This window comes from Rhipicephalus microplus, chromosome 10, assembly GCF_043290135.1.
Source record: "Rhipicephalus microplus isolate Deutch F79 chromosome 10, USDA_Rmic, whole genome shotgun sequence".
Classification (NCBI taxonomy): domain Eukaryota; kingdom Metazoa; phylum Arthropoda; class Arachnida; order Ixodida; family Ixodidae; genus Rhipicephalus; species Rhipicephalus microplus.
In genome coordinates, this window is record NC_134709.1 from 26,030,575 (window position 1) to 26,046,642 (window position 16,068).

Below are 16,068 nucleotides of genomic sequence, written 5' to 3' on the forward strand. Positions count from 1 at the left end.
ATAAATACAAAACGTTGTTAGTGCCGGCGACCGCATGCCTTTCCCTCGCCCCGCTTGTAGAATGATCATTAGAGATTACCACACTGAGGAGAAACCAGGAAACTACAGGTCGGGTGTTGTCTTTCTCTCTCTCTCTCTAACACCCTCGCAATCTGCTCATACGTGTGAGCAGTAAGGGAGACGGAAGCCAGTAGCCCATTTAGTCGCGTGTGGTGGTGCAAGGCGAGCTCGTGGGCGCTTTGCACGCAACCTCGGACTGTGTCAAGGTACGCGAGCTCATTGATGAGGGAAATGGTGGACGTGTAAGAGGAGAAGAAAGAAAGGCTTCGCCGACGGGACGGGTTCTGTTGTTGTTCCGCGATGGCGACGCCCTTTTGTTTGGTTTTGGTTTTCTTACTCATGTTCTGCTCTTGTGCCATATGGGTTTTATCACATGGTCACTGTCTCCTCTATATATTTTCGTGCTCTGCGCAATAAACTCAGTTGGAAGTTACCGCTCGTGTCTTTCGTGTCCTTCTTGTCTCTGTGTCGTCGCTTTGTTCTCGCGCTATAACTATCGTCATGCCATACCAACTAGCCCAAGCTGCCACACTTTTGTACAGACTACAAGATGACGCACGTCGACTTGCGAAAGAGACGCCAACAACAAGCGGTCAAGTGTGTACGCTCTCGAGGGTCAAGAAACACGCCGATGATGGCCGCATGCATTCATTGAAGTGGCAGGGGTTACGCGAACGTAAAAGACGTACAGTATGGTCCACTGTTAAAGGAAACACTCGAATGTACACCGTAAATCATCCTGGCCCTCTAAGAGCAAGTGCATTAAGAAAGAATCCTCATGCAAGTCAATAGTCTGTCAAGAGGAGTCGGAACTTTTAACCACCAGTAGTCTTATGCATATCTAAGCCGCTATAATTCTGTAAGATAGCGGAAATCTAAACATGCTGCCGGCGCAGGTGTTCCCTTTAACAGTAGACCCGTCTGTACAAGGGAGACGACGAAGCATTCGCGCGTTGTTCTATATACCGTTCACGTCGCGAACTCGTTTCACAAGCGAACTGGGCGGCTCTTACGATCTTGTCGGCCCGTTATACATGGTGTAGGCAGTCATCTTCATTTACCCTTTATATTCTCACTCTCTAATTTAGTACTCTACCCACATCCCCACTGCTGCGTGTCTTTCAGATATCAGGAGTACACTTTTGACTTCTGGTACGCCTCGGTAGAACAGTGGCTATGGTGCTTGGCTGCTGACCCGAAAGGTCGCGGGTTCGATTCCGGTCGTGGCGGTTGCATTTCGATGGGGGTGAAACGGTATAAAGGCCCGTGTACTGTGGTATGTCAGTGCACGTCTAAGACCACCGGATGGTCGAAATTTCCTGAGCCCTCAATCACGGCGTCTCTGATGATCATATCGTGGTTTTCGCACGTGAAACCTCATATATTATTAGATAGTATTAACTTGCAGATATGATTAACTTTGGACATTTTCAACAGGAATCCAAACAACCGCGACGCAATGGGCGAAGTCACCGTGGCGGGTATAGTGTTCACGTGTGGCAGAGGTTTGATCGAGGCAGCTTTGAACGAGAGAGTGATTGGTTGATGGTGGCGCGGAAAGCGAATGGCCTTCCTGGACGCGGTGCAGAGAGATGTGTTGGAGGATTACAAGGACTTGAGTCAGATCGCCCGTCGAAACCACTTTGCGGCACTTCCTTCGTTTCTTACTTTGACGGACAAGGGATATCGAGTGGTGCGAACAAAGGAGGACAGGATGAGAGTAAAGTCGCGATGATAGTTATAGCACGAGAACAGAACGACGACAAAAAGGTAAAAAGGACACGAAGGACACGATCATCCTTGTCTCTTCGTCGCCCTTCTGTTCTCGCGCTATAACTAAGGCACTGCGCCGTGTCGCCTGTAGGCAGACAGAAATTAGGTGCCTTCTTCCTTTTCCTCATGAACCACTAACAACAACAACTATCGTCATGTCATACCAACTAGCCCAAGCTTCCACACTTCTAAGCAAAGTCGCATTGAGAAATAAACAAACAAATAAAAAATAAATAAAGAACGGTTGTTTGTGGGACGCCAACAGGACGGAGCACACGGCTTAACGACACGCGTATTTGTGAAATCGACAGTGAAAAAAAAAAACAGAAAGAAAGACGCACAATGGAAGAGAATCACTGTTGAAGAAGGTCCTCGGGAACGACCGGTTTAGTTGTGTGGAGCTCGCCGGCGTTCCTTAATGGGGCGGAACAGGCTTTTAAACTTCGGAAAAGGGCCTTCCAATAGCCTTGAAATTGTCGCGGGGAGGTTCGATGTGCGTGCAAAAAGCAAGAGTCCCTCTCAAAGAACGAAAGAAGGGCTTCGTCTTGTGCGCACTAAATGGGACTCGGTGTCGTATTGTACTCGTTCGCGTCTTCAGCTTATTATTGTATTTTGTTTTTATTTCAGCTTATTATTTCAGTATTTTTGTTTTTTTGCTTTCTTTACCGTGCGCTTGTTGAGGTCGGGGTGAAGACACTTGTGAAGTTCAAGTTCATCGATTGCTGTTGCGTGGTCAAGGAAAGACTTCTAGTGCGTCGTCTTCCATTTCACATATCGTAGCTCATTCGGCCGCAGTGTGCATGTTTGTATATGCTGTTTGTTTTTGCAAGTCGTGAAGAGGAAAATAATGACAATGAAAAAGAAGCGGCACACATTGACCTTTGGGGGCAATTTAATGTTCTCCATAATCGATCTTTCTTTGTTTATTTATCTCCTAGTGTGCCGTGGGAACACTGTGGTATTGACACCACGTTTGACGACGCATCAGTGATGACAGAACTGGATCTGTTTCCTTTCTTGTAATGATTAACCTGCGCATGTACCTTCTATAGCATTATAGCTGGTTATTCAATTACTTTAATGAGAAACCTCAATAATGACTGTGACATAATGAATTACTTAATTTCACCTTAACTAGAATGGTTCCCTGGGATATGCCCAATGCAATGTGTCCAGCGCCTTGTAGTAAGTTATTGCCGTTTTGAGGCATCCACCAGCATTCCTATCCTAAAAGAGCGGTGGTTGTCATAGGCTCTGGACAAATGCCTCTTACGGCAGAAAAATTCTTATACCTACAACGGAAGACCATCTGACGTTTGAAGTTCTCGCAAAGAGAGAGAGAGAGAGAGAGAGAGAGAGAGAGAGAAATGTGTTGGCTCGTTATGACTATCAAAGCGGAGTATTGTTTTCTGCTCTATGGTCTCATATTGTTTAGGAGAAGGCGTTTTGATAGGTGCTTGAAGAAAGCGCATTAAAAATCGAAAGAAATTTATTTCCGCAATTAATTAAACGTGTCCGCACATTAATGGGAAATTAGGATAAAGTCGTTCGTGTCGTGAGAGAAAAAAAAAAAAAGATGCCAAAATAACTGTATAGATGTATACTGTCTAGGTCAAAAGCACTAAAGCCAGTTAAGTCTCCATGGTATATCCCCCCCCCCCCTCCCAGACATAAGATCAGAAGCAGGGCAGAACAATAGCGAAAACAGTGCGATGTTTCTATTGAACGTCGTAACTTTCAGATAAGAGATATCTAAGTACCTCGACACTCCTTCCCATAACTGAACTAGGCAAGCAGGTATTCAGAGTTGAAACGTTTGTCGGTTTTGTCGAATCGCGCCCTGGACTGGCCGGGTCTGTCCTCTCGGGGACCGGTCACTGCGCCGCGTATCGCGACCCAAGCAAGAGCGGGGCATGATCGTGTCCTTCCTTCCGGCGGTGCTACTCTTCCAAGCGAGATGCTTACAGGAAAAGTGTGAATTTCGTGCCGGGTGCCTTTTTTCTCGGGATACGTGATAGGAGAAAGACCCACCTGGACACACAGCAGAGTGATGATACCGATGAGGATCACGGGTAGCATGGTGCTCGTGGTTGCAGTAGTAGGAAGCTCCTAGCAAGGCCACTTGATGAAGAAAGAAGAGAGGGACGCCTTTTTTTTTTTCTTCCACTGCCGAGGATGGGGACACGACGGAAAGCCGGTTTTGTGGCAGCAGTGTGCGGCGGTGTCGCGACTGGGTGGGTGGTCGGGGGGTTTTCGCGACGGACCGCTCAAGCACCCGGCGATGGAGAAACAGGAGAGCGGCGCCCGCTCAACAGCCCACCGCTCCTTCCTCTCCGGCGGCTTGTTTTGCTTTCGCATCGCCGGCGAAACACCACGTGACGAGACGGCGATGACGCTGTCCCGTGACGTCATGGGCATCGATGAGCCGCCGGTGGCGCCGCCTGGGAGCGAGCGGCAGAACTCGAGCGGCGTTTCGAAACCGAAACTAATATCGTGTCAGTTTGCTGTGTCTGTTGCGTGGAAGCGTTCTGAAGCGCTTTTCTTGAACGTCTGGCATTCATTCGCGAGGAGCACGGTACCTCACAGTTTTGGAGATGGTGAAACGCTCCAATATTCCTCTGATTGCAGTATAAAAGAAAGAGAGGAAATCTGCAGTGTATCACACGTACGTTCATTTTCGTGTCTGTCTTCGATCGTCTTTGCTTTTCACGTCGATTCTTGGTCGTGCCGTGTGTGTTTCTTTCAAACGTTCAGGAATGTAAAAGGAAACATTTAAATTACATTAAACTATAAGTGTTCACCTACATATACGCAATGATGATGTCAGTACCACGCTAACACTCCTATATTGCTGTCTATTCCTTTTTCTTCATAAATGTTTATGCCGCGAACTTTCCAGATAGAACATTATTTAAGACATTTTCTTTCTTTAGAATGAGAAAAGTCCTGTAATTCTCACTACGGTGTCTGCTTTGTTGATGATCGTGAATATGTAGATCAATAAAGCTGTGGGTTCAAAGCCGACTTCTCAGGAACGAATTGTGGACAAAAGTTGAGCGCAGCTGTTTGCGGGGCTGTAAATAAGAGCATTCGCTGGGGTGTCTGTTTCAGTCGTTGAGGCTTCGTCCCATAGAATTTCCTAAAGTTAACTAGAGGGTAATCTGTCGCTGCGATCTTTCAGTGACCGTGGGAACACACGTTTGCCTAGTCTTCGTACTTGCGGGCGGCGAATCGTACTTGCGGCTTCGTTTATTGCTGTGTTCGCGTTTTGTTTTGAAAAAAAAAATTCAACCCGTTTCAACTTTGTGACCTGATTTAGAAAGGTAAGTCTAAAAGAATAAGGTGTTGAAGCGCAATCGCTGACCCTTTGTTTATTTCTGTATCGTGAAAAAAAAAAGCTCCAAGCCCCACGAACACAAACGGAGCCAAAAGCAGGCCAGAAGTACGAAGATTAGACAAATGTGTGTACTACCCATCATTCCTATGCTCGCTGAAGCGCAGTGCGTTGCGGCTCCCATAGACACTAGCGCCAGAGTTCCCTCTAGTGTATATTAGGAAGCTCTAGGCTTAGTTCAACAACTCCTACATGGCGACTTTAGTCCAAGTTCGGCGTCTAATCAGTCAGGCTCTTTGGCTATCGCATAGCTTTCTTATGTTCCGCTCTCACTGTTAACTACTACGACTCTAGACCCGCCTTGGTGGTCTAGTGGCTAAGGTACTCCTGCTGCTGATCCTCGGGTCCCGGGATCGGATCCCGGTGGCGGCGGCGGCGGCTGCATTTTCGATGGTGGCCGAAGTGCTGTAGGTCCGTGTGCTCAGATTTGGGTGCACGTTAAAGAACCGCAGGTTGTCTAAATTACCGGAGCCCTCCACTATGGCATCTCTCATAATCATATGGTGGTTTTGGGACGCTAAACCTCACATATCAATCAATCAATCATTACCGTCAGCATCTATGACCACAAGGGTTTGTTTAATAATTATTGATAGACGCTACTCATAGTGATGGAAATGTGTGGTTAAGCGTCAACGTGGGTGCATACACGTTAATCCGTGCTAAAGCTGTCAAGCAAGAATAGAGATTGCGCAAGCTCTCATATAGCGATGTAAGTAAATATTAAACTACTTCTGTAAGGGCACCTTTTATTTTCGTGTTTTACCGATCCATTTAACGGAGTGAGCAACCATGTTTTTTTTAAAGGTGCCCTGCCACGCCTTTTGAGCGTGGCCAGAAAACGCTGCTGATTGGTAGTCGAAGCTCCTGAGAAAACGCGAGTCAAATATGTTCGTTTCTCGGTGTAGTTCTTGACCGGCATATGAAATTCAATCTTCATGCGCAGTTACTCATTCGCAAGATAACCTTTGGAATTCGCGCCATAATCAAAACTTGTTCATATTTTCAGCCACACATAATCCACTCCCTTTATCACGCACATATTCACAGCTATTTATCTTATTGCTATGAGCTTAGGGTAACTCATATTTGACCCACCTCAACCACTGACTACAATGCCTACAGAATCAAGCACTTCGACTCATGACTTTCAGCCATTTCTTAACCAATGCAACGCCACTTTATCAGAATTTAAATATACATCCTCTTTATCACCTCTGTCAGCAGAAGTTATCAGTTCTCATGTATAAGCTTTTTCGCGGTAATGTGTATATAGATCGCATTGTCGTGCAAAGCTTTGTAAAGAATAATATTACTAGGTTTTCTGAGCTTGCTAACTGCCTTCTGCCTAAAGTTCGCACAAACTACGGCCAGTTCATTACCACACTTACGGGAATCAAGCTGTGGAATTCCCTTCCTTACGTAATAAAATCATCAACCACAGAACACGCACTCATAAACCAAGTAAAGAAATATTTTTTGCAACAGTTGTATTCATCTTACCAACTGCTTTTTAATGTAGCGATAATAATTGCAACATGTTATATTGTCCTTACGCTTTGTATTATAATTTGCGCTTGTTTGTTCTTCAAAGTTTTCCTTTTTTTTGCCTTGCCTAACATATATGTATTTTCTACTTTCGTTTTTTCGCACTTTGCTTTTTTTTCTTACTGAAGATACCGTAACAACTGAATGTTGTATATTTTGTTTTTTCTCCCGTTAACATCATGTATGGGAGCCCCCCTGACAGTTTCTAACTTTGGGGCTCCTTGCCTGTATTACCAATCCTGTACGCACTTTTCTGTAAACTGCCATTGCTGTTGAATAAAACTTGAAACTTTAAATAACGTATCGCAGAACGCTGTCTGGAATTCACTATAAATGACCGAAGTCGGCGAGTGCGCGGAGCTAGTGGTCACGCTTCACATCGGCTCCGTAAGAAATGCTAATTTTCGGCGGACCATCGACCCCTACAGGACTAATTTTGGTACGTGAGTGATCAACTCGGTGAGTGGACCACGTCAATACCAAATTTGGGCCAGTTCACCCAATTTTGGGAGTTTTAGAGCTATTTCATGTGCGAAGCGGGCGAGGCCCCGCTATGCCTAACGATGGCTACCTTCGACGACGGCTACCTATGCCTAACGACGGCTACCTATGCCTAACGACGGCTACCTACTACCGAAGTCAGCAAAAATTGCTTTCTCTTCTCTCGATAAATGATGCTACAAGCTTAAAAATCACCCGTAACAGCCATTGTGTCAGTCATTGGCTGATTTGAACGTGGCGCGCTTGGTCGAGGCTGGTGATGCCGCAGAATGCCGCGACTTGTCCACGGGCGCGAGTGATCGCAGTGAAGGTCACGAGGCGCGCCTGACGTATTTTCTTTACTCGTGCCATATACCCTGCTTTACTCATGCCATATCGCCTGCAGGATTTCTAACCAGATAGGTTAGAACTCCTGTGCCCCGTAGAAGAGAGAATGTAATTGCGGCGTGCGACAAATCTTTGTAACTACGCTCGTATACTGGGCGGATTCTCACAATATTTGCGGTGATTAATTTGTGAGGCAATAAGGTACTTTAGTTAATATACTCCATGGCTACTTGGAACAGTGCTGCAAAGTCCCCTTGAGGATGCCCTGCAACGCATGTGTTCGCAAGTGTGCGTGTGCACAAAATGTAAGCAGAATCGAAAAAAAGAGAAGGGAGGGGGGAGGTTCAACCTAGAGTGCGTCGATACCTTAGTTCAATTCAAGTCACTCCTTGATACGTCACGAGTGTCGTTCATTTCACTCGACCGCTAGCGATAACGGACAAAAACGGACCTTGAATGCATTATGCAGATTAACATTAGCTGGTACGTTTCGGAGTCAGTGCTAAGTATCAGTGCTCCCGTTAGCGTGCTGTAACATAGCGCGTACGTCACAGTGTTTTGCTGTTACGTCGTAAGCGCGACACGCTTCGTTACAGTGGTTGCATACGGGGAGGTTTGTTTGTTTGTCCCTTTTTATTCTGGCGCAACCCACTATGGGGGATCGGCCATGAAACGAACGTTGTCTTGCTATTTAAAAGGAAGTGTTCATAATTTCGAAATGTTAAGAGTTAAATGAATATGTTTGATTTTCATATTTTTAACGATGAACTTAGCATTCTATTCTTCTCGTCTCCCAAAGGAAATCGCAAACGGCTTCGCAAACGCTCCTGTGGCTAAAACCCAGCACGGTAGCCCCAAAGGAAAGAAGAACCGGAAGGGATAAATTTAATCTCAACCTTCGAAGTGGTTCGTCTAGAAGTCTTTTCCTCTGATTGGTGAATAATCTGCACGTAAGAGAGAAATGATCAAGAGATTCACACTCACTGCAATGGAGGCATAGAGGTGACTGGACCAGACCAGACTTGGAAGGTAAAAATTCAGTAAGGGGACTCGGCATCGTAATGGGGAGGTTTTAACCAAATCAGTCTCGGTAAGCGTTCTTTTTTCTTTTTTAAGGAACTATCCTCTACATTCATAATTATTGTGCGGTGAGAATTTTTTTAGCTATAAAAATTGATTTTGGGATTTCGCAATGATCTCGTAAAGAGTTCCTCGATCTTTTCAAACTTTATCACATTTCGGGTACTCGAGGTGCCATAAATAATGCTGATAGGAAATGCAAGTGTACCCTTGCCTGATTTCTGCGTTTTTCTCAGAACTAAATTTTGGGAAGATTGTGTAATATTTTTCTCGATGATAGTATGACCTTTTACTGTACAATCTAAAAACAAATATGTAATGACATACGTTTATTTGGGGATTATACACAACTGCAACTAAACGTGTAGCCTAGGTGCATTTATACTTTAGTAGAAAAAAAAGAAAGAACATTCGTAGGTGACAAGTTTCAATCATTGAAAAACGTACAAGACATAAAACTCATAATTTCTGTTCCACTGCTGCAAACCGTTAATAGCTAACTTTGTGCAAAATTGCAGTTCTGTGCTAAAAGCGTATCTTAAAGTAAATATGTAGAAAAACTAAAAACAAAAATAATAAGACTAAACGTGACTAAAACGTAATGTTGACTTCGAGTACAACCTGTGTATACTTCACAGTAGTAAAAATTTTGACCTTCTAGTGTCTTTAACGTGCTGATAATTATTAGTATACTCGCGACTCTATAGCGTTATCCCTCCAACGAAAACGCGGCCGCCGTGGTCAGAATTCGCTCCCGTGACCTGCGGGGCGGCAGTCATTTACCATAACCACCAGACTGCCGTGGCGGGTTGTAATAAATAGTCTAACGTTTTAAAGATTTCTGAAATACTTGTGCTGCATCGAACACCTTCACTAGTGGCGTAGCTAGAGGGTGGCACACAAGACCCGTGTCCCCCCCCCCACGCCCTTGATTTTTTTTCGCCGTGGCATACATAGCGCATAACGATCTTTTAGGGCCGTTCCACACGTTTCCCGCACAGCCGCAATGCACGCACCGGCACCCCTCCCGCACGCAAGCGGGGGACAAATAAGCCAATTGGCAACGCTCTTTCACCTTCTGTTTTGGTGCGGCAGGTATGCCGGCACATGCGTTGCGGCTGTGCGGGAAGCGCGTGGAACGACCCACGCGCTTCCCGCACAGCCGCAACGCACGCGCTAGCACCCTTTCCGCACGCAAGCGGGAAACAAATAAGCCAATTGGCAACGCTCTTTCACTTTCTGCTTCAACATGCATTGCGGCTGTGCGGGAAGCACGTGGGACGGCCCTTACCAGCACGCCCCCGCTCCCCCTCCAGATTAAGATGATCCTCTTCCCCCCCCCCCCGCCCTTTCCCGAAAAAAAATTTTACCTATTCTCCTGCACACACTGTTCAAGCGAAATGAGTGAGGCCGCGGGAGCTTAGCGTGTAGCAAGCCAAGACAACATTTTGTTTTTATATATACATAATACAGCAGGCGTGTGACGCTCCATCGTGTCAAATGATGGCGCAGATGGAGCAACGGACCACTCGGTTGATCACTCGGTTCGGTCGGTCCCAGGACTGTGGCGAACCCGGATTACTGGCGTCGGACTCTCGGTCGTCGTCCATTGGAACGGAGGCGGCGGACTGCAACTCCTGGGCGAGATACCAAAAAAAACGAAAAAAAGGAGAATGGATACTCTCGTCAGTTTTTCAGCGCACGAAACAGGGCAAGCGCAGTGGGACATAGGGCAGAGACAGCTATATCCATATTAGAATACGAACGTGCCCAAACTTAGGTGATTGCATAATTGATAGCTTCATTTTAAACACGCATCGTTCACACCCTGTTTCCCCTGCGAGAGAGAAATAACACTCGGCACCAAACAACACTCGTGCCGAATTTTGCGTTTTGTCGGAATAAACTTACGCCGATTCCAGATGATGTCCAACTACGTCACGGTCCGTCGCGTGACATCCGGATGACAAATACCGGCACTGTCAGTTTCGCTTCCGATTCCCACTTACGGTTTGAAATGGTGCCCTGCGGCACTTTTTCACCGTCGTAGGAAAACGCTGCCGATTGGCGGTCTCGATTTTTTCGCGTATTAGAAACGGTCTTTCGCTTATTAGTCAACTACTATTTCGCAATACCGGAAACATCACTCTTGCCGCGACAAGATGCTTGGCGAGCGAGGAAACGCGCCAAAAGAAAGGGACGCCACCTTGACGTTCCGGCCCCAAACACCATGACGTCATAAATTTTGAAGTAGAGTACTGGGCCTTACGCAGCTTCTAGTTGATAACATTGGAGTACCTAGTATACGAAGTGCCAGAAGATTTCGTCGAGTCAATGTTGAAGAGGAAAAGTACATTTCGAAATTCGATACGTCAAGGGAGCAGATTTTGGCGCGAAATAAAGAAATGAAACATCAACGTTCATTTTCTGTGCTAATAATGAACCTATAGGATAGTAAGACTTACGGCATTACAGTTCTCAAATTATTGTTTGTAAATCTAAACCAAGTCATTGTTCTTCATTAGTGTCCCTTCAAGGTTTATTATTCCCGAAAGGAACACACGTTGGAATGGGAAACGCTATACTACGCTATAGAGAGATAAAGATGCAAGGAAAGGCAGGGAGGTTAACCAGACGCACATCCGGTTTGCTACCCTGCACTGGGGAAGGGATAAAGGGGAGAAAAGAGGTTGCAGAAATATGAGAAGGTACACACAATCACGAGCACACTCGGGGAGCACACACAGTTTACAGGCGGTCGCTCAGGTTTGTAGACTTAAGGTAACGTAGCAGTGCTTTAGTTGCTTTCTGCGCAACTGAGGCAGATGCCCAAGGTCCTAGTATCTTCTGCACACAAAATGGTCCGGGGTCAAGTCGATTCAAAATTATCCGGAGCTGGCATCGCTGTATACTACGCTATAATTACTATAATACGCTATACTACGCTATACGCTATACTACGCTATACTTGGATACGCCATAGGCATACGCCATACTCTACTGCACTGCAGTGCGCAATATACCCTTTCGTCGTCATTCCGTGCTGCATTGGCCTGGCTGGGCCTGGGCGACGGCGTGGCCAGCCTGGCCGCGTTGGTGGACGAGGCTGCGGCGTTGGTGTTGCCGGCCGCTGGACCGCCGGCCGCGTGCGGTGCGAGTAGCGGCGCCAGCGAGGCGGCGGCCCTGTGCTTGGTCGAGTGCGGCCGGGGCGCGCTGGTAGGCGGCGCCAGGAACTGCGCCACGCGCGCCACGATCTCCTGGAAGCGCATCTCCCAGTCGGTGCGACGGCCGCTGCCCCCGTGGCCGCCGATGCCTGCGGAATCGCGCGTACGCAGTGACTGACGTCAGAGCGAGTGCGCGGAGACACATAGTTCGGGCCAAATAGGCATCCCATTCTTGCCCCGCCGTGGTGGTCTAGTGGCTAAGGTACTCGGCTGCTGACCCGCAGGTCGCGGGTTCGCATCCCGGCTGCGGCGGCTGCATTTCCGATGGAGGCGGAAATGTTGTAGGCCCGTGTGCTCAGATTTGGGTGCACGTTAAAGAACCCAGGTGGTCGAAATTTCCGGAGTCCTCCACTACGGCGTCTCTCATAATCAAATGGTGGTTTTGGGACGTTAAACCCCACATATCAATCAAGGCATCCCATTCTCACAGCGAATCTGTTTTAAGTTGCAGCCTGCACCGTCGGACTTCGCGCAGGTCACAACGGTGAGGGAGTGAGTAAAGCGAAATGAGGACGGTGCTTTGAACTATTATTACAACGATGCTAAATTGTGATGATACTGTATGTTGTGGGGGTGCTGACACCCCCCCCCCCCCCCTGTAAAGTTGTCTGTGCCGCGTGGCGCACGTGTCTCGCCCCAAGGCTTTGTTTCGGTGGTGACCACCGCCGGGCGATAGATGGCGTTGTGTTCGCTTTGAGTACCACTGTTGGTAGAGTGGTAGCGCCGGCGGTGGCCCCTGGCGGAAGGCGGGCCTTGGCGGTGGGCGAGCGTTGAGCGAGCCTCTTCTGCGCGTGGCGGCTGCCGCGAACGGTTGTCTGTAGCGTGGGCCCCCGGTGTTCGGCACCGCGGGCTTCGCGCCGGGGTCCCACGTGGAAAGTCAGGCGTTGGCGACGCCGCCTTGGGTATGTTTTAGTGTGTTGGGTGTGTTAGCGTGTGTTTATCATGTTATTCTGTGTTTAGTGTGTCACTGCGTTACGTTGTTTGTATGGGAGCGTGATAATGAAAGATTGATGTAGCATTCGGCGGACGATATCGTCGTCTAAATTAGTTAATAAATGTATGTATGTTGGGTATGTGCTTTGTACTGACCGCGTCAACTGTGTCCGTTCACTCCAAGAGCGTGGCGTGGCGATGCGCGCGTTCGTCTCGCCGAGACCCCCACAATGTATATATGATGATGCTGAAAAATCACGATGATGACACTCGTTATGGGACTGTCAAATAGGGTACCCTCACATACACTCGCTCGCTTATACAGTTTCGCTTGCCGATTGTTTTTACCGCGCAAACAAGTGTGCAAGCATTTATTAAAGGGGCCCTGCAACACTTTTTGAGCATGGTCAGAAAACGCTGCCGGTCGGTAGTAGAGGTTCCCGAAAACACGCGAGCCAAATGTTACAGCGAAGCACGCGGCCTGGGATTCAGAATAAATGATCAAAGTCAGCTAAGGATTGCTTTCTCTTCCCTCGACAAATGACGGAAGACGCTCAAAAGGCACATGTAGATTGCCCATCTATCGGCCACTGATTTGAACATGGCGCGCTCGGTTGTTACACAGATCGCCACGGGATGCCGTCACTTGTCCATGCGTGCGCGCGAGATCGCACTGAAAAGGCCGCGCATTCGAAGAAAAAAAAGGAAGAAGCGCTCAAGGCCACGAGGTGCGCGTGACGTTTGCTTGTTTGCCCTACACCGTGGTTTGCCCCTTCCATCCCTCCCTGCTTACCTTCCAGCGTTGTCGTCGAGACCAGAGAAGAGAGAATGCTATTGCAGCGTGTGACAAACCTTTGTGACTCCGCTCGTACTGGAGGGATTCTTATAATTTTCGCGGCGTTGAATTTGTGAGGCAATACGCTTTTCCAATGATTTCCATGCTTACTCGGACAAGTGCTTCATGGCCCGTTTAGGAGAAGTTTTCAAGTTTGACCTGCCTTAACACCCGCAGCTGCACGGTGTCGATGCGTATAGAACTGGCCGAATTTTTCATTTATTCCCGACACATGATAGCAGACCCGACGTGCGTTTCAATACCGATGACACACGGTGTACTTTAGGTTGCGATCATGGTTGATCTAGTTCGTATTTTTTGATCACGATCGAGAATTGCCGCCGCCACATGGCTCATACAATCCGCATCGAGTCTGGTACAGACGTGAACGGAATCGCAGTCTGGAAGCCAGATCACGATCGTCTTGATCTCAATCGGGCCTGATTGAACCATTCCAAAACTATCCACCAACCTTTCAGTCGTGTTAACGCTCACAAACATTCCCTTTTCCGTCAGCTATTCACGATTGGAATAAACTAGACAACAATATTGTGTGCGGTAAAACCATTCAATCATTTACGAACATAATACAGTGTGTCTATTTTGAATTATGAGCTGTTTGACACTGTATCTTCTTTTTTGTTATTCCGGTATGTATTTTCTTTCGATGCTTAGTGTGTATTTTTTTTTGGTCTCCACTCCTGCATGGGCCGTGAAAAGGCTGCAATCTGTTCAAATAAAATAAAAAAATCGCGGTTAATAATAATCTTTGGGATTTAACTAATTTAACGTCCCAAAACCATCACATGATTATAAGAGACACCACAGTGGAAGGCTTCGAAGAGATCGACCACCTGGAATTATTTTGCGTGCACTTATATATCAGCACACGGGTATCTGGCGTTTCGCCTCTGTAGAAATATGGCTGCCGTGGCCGGGATTCGATCCTGCGACCTTCGGTTCCACAGTTTAAACGTGCACCACAAGTGACACACCACCATCGCGGCGAGCCTGAGCGCGATTGAACGCGACCGCGTAGCAATAGGCGACCTGAACCGAGCATAGTCAGAACTCCGGATTGGCCGTAAAAGGGATCGGAAGTGCCCGTGTGATACCGCTACGGGGCGCACGTCAGATTTGCTACCATGCTCCGGGAAGAAAAGCAGTCACAGGCAGTATGACTATGCTAAGCTAGCTAGTATTGAACGAAATTACAATAATAAAGTTATGAATGGTCTGATTCGGCCTTTGTTCACTCAAAGGTTAAATCTCAGGCGGGAGACGACACGTCCTTCGTTATGCTCAATGTGTTGTAACCTGTATTTCGATCGATGTCCTGTAGTGTCATTGCGAAATTGTGCATTGCTCGTTGAGTTGCCATGCCTGTTCATTTCACCACTCGGTCCAGCTCAAGTCTCGTGCTCTTTCCTGACATCCGCATAATCTCGGTGGGTATGGCTGAAGTGTTTTCGTACCACAAACAATGGCGTCTGTTAGATTTATATGTGGGGTTTAACGTCCCAAAACCACTATATGATTATGAGAGACGCCGTAGTGCAGGGCTCCGGAAATTTAGACCACCTGGGGTTCTTTAACGTGCACCCAAATCTGAGCGCACGGGCCTACAACATTTCCGCCTCCATCGGAAATGCAGCCACCGCAGCCGGGATATGAACCCGCGCCCTGCGGGTCAGCAGCCGAGTACCTTAGCCACTAGACCACCGCGGCGGGGCATGGCGTCTGTTAGAGATTCTGTTGGAATCTGAATACAACAGCACGAAAAACATCAGATGCGGCATACAGGTACACTTCTTTGCGTCGTTTCCTCATTTTTTTTCTTTCAGTCAAGTTTGAGTTCGTTATTTACCCGTCATACATCAACTGGTTGGTACGGAGAAAAAAAAACTGACTGTAAACAGCTCGACAAGCCCCACCGTCTCACATGCTTGTACCGCAGAAAAGCTTAGCGACTACCACGAGCAATGTGTGCATGCACGAAGTTTCCTTAAGACTGACCGCACAGGTCTACGTAGACGAGTGCGCTGAGCACAACGGCCAGGGGACCGGGAGGGGGCCAGGGCGTCGGCTCCACCATGACGGGTACGATGGGCTTCCGGAGAACGTCGGCCAGGCTTAGCTCGCGGGCGCACGACGTCGAAGAGGCGTAACGCGGAGTCAGGCAGCACAACACCACCTGCAGGTGCAAAGGGCAGAGCGCTGTGTTTTCAAAGTCAAAACAAAAAAAAAGATGCTCCCTCCAAAAGAATAACTACTTGGGCTGGTTGGTATCACATTTTTGAAAGAAATATACTTTCTCAGTGCGCAGGGAACGTTTTCAGAAGGAAGATAGAGCCGAGAGATGGGACAGAGCGCACACTTATACACTCTTAAAA

At 47.5% G+C, this 16,068-nt stretch overlaps 2 protein-coding genes across 3 annotated transcripts in view; both read right to left on the reverse strand.

Annotated features, from left to right (window-relative positions):
* LOC119181373 (gamma-interferon-inducible lysosomal thiol reductase) overlaps positions 1-4,179 on the reverse strand; it is an 88,249-nt gene extending 84,070 nt beyond the window's left edge. The window contains exon 1 of one of the 2 annotated variants that reach the window (XM_075875275.1): positions 3,865-4,179. In XM_075875275.1, coding sequence (XP_075731390.1) covers positions 3,865-3,912 — 48 coding nt within the window. In that variant the 5' untranslated portion in view covers positions 3,913-4,179. The remainder of the gene's footprint in view (positions 1-3,864) is intronic. The other variant, XM_037432593.2, reaches the window with a different exon arrangement.
* A 5,932-nt stretch (positions 4,180-10,111) lies between these two features.
* LOC142774896 (uncharacterized) overlaps positions 10,112-16,068 on the reverse strand; it is a 63,275-nt gene continuing 57,318 nt past the window's right edge. The window contains exons 20-22 of the mRNA XM_075876041.1: positions 15,692-15,869; positions 11,707-11,996; positions 10,112-10,320 (exon numbers count right to left, since the gene is read on the reverse strand). Of these exons, the coding sequence (XP_075732156.1) occupies positions 10,180-10,320; positions 11,707-11,996; positions 15,692-15,869 (609 nt within the window). The 3' untranslated portion in view covers positions 10,112-10,179. The remainder of the gene's footprint in view (positions 10,321-11,706; positions 11,997-15,691; positions 15,870-16,068) is intronic.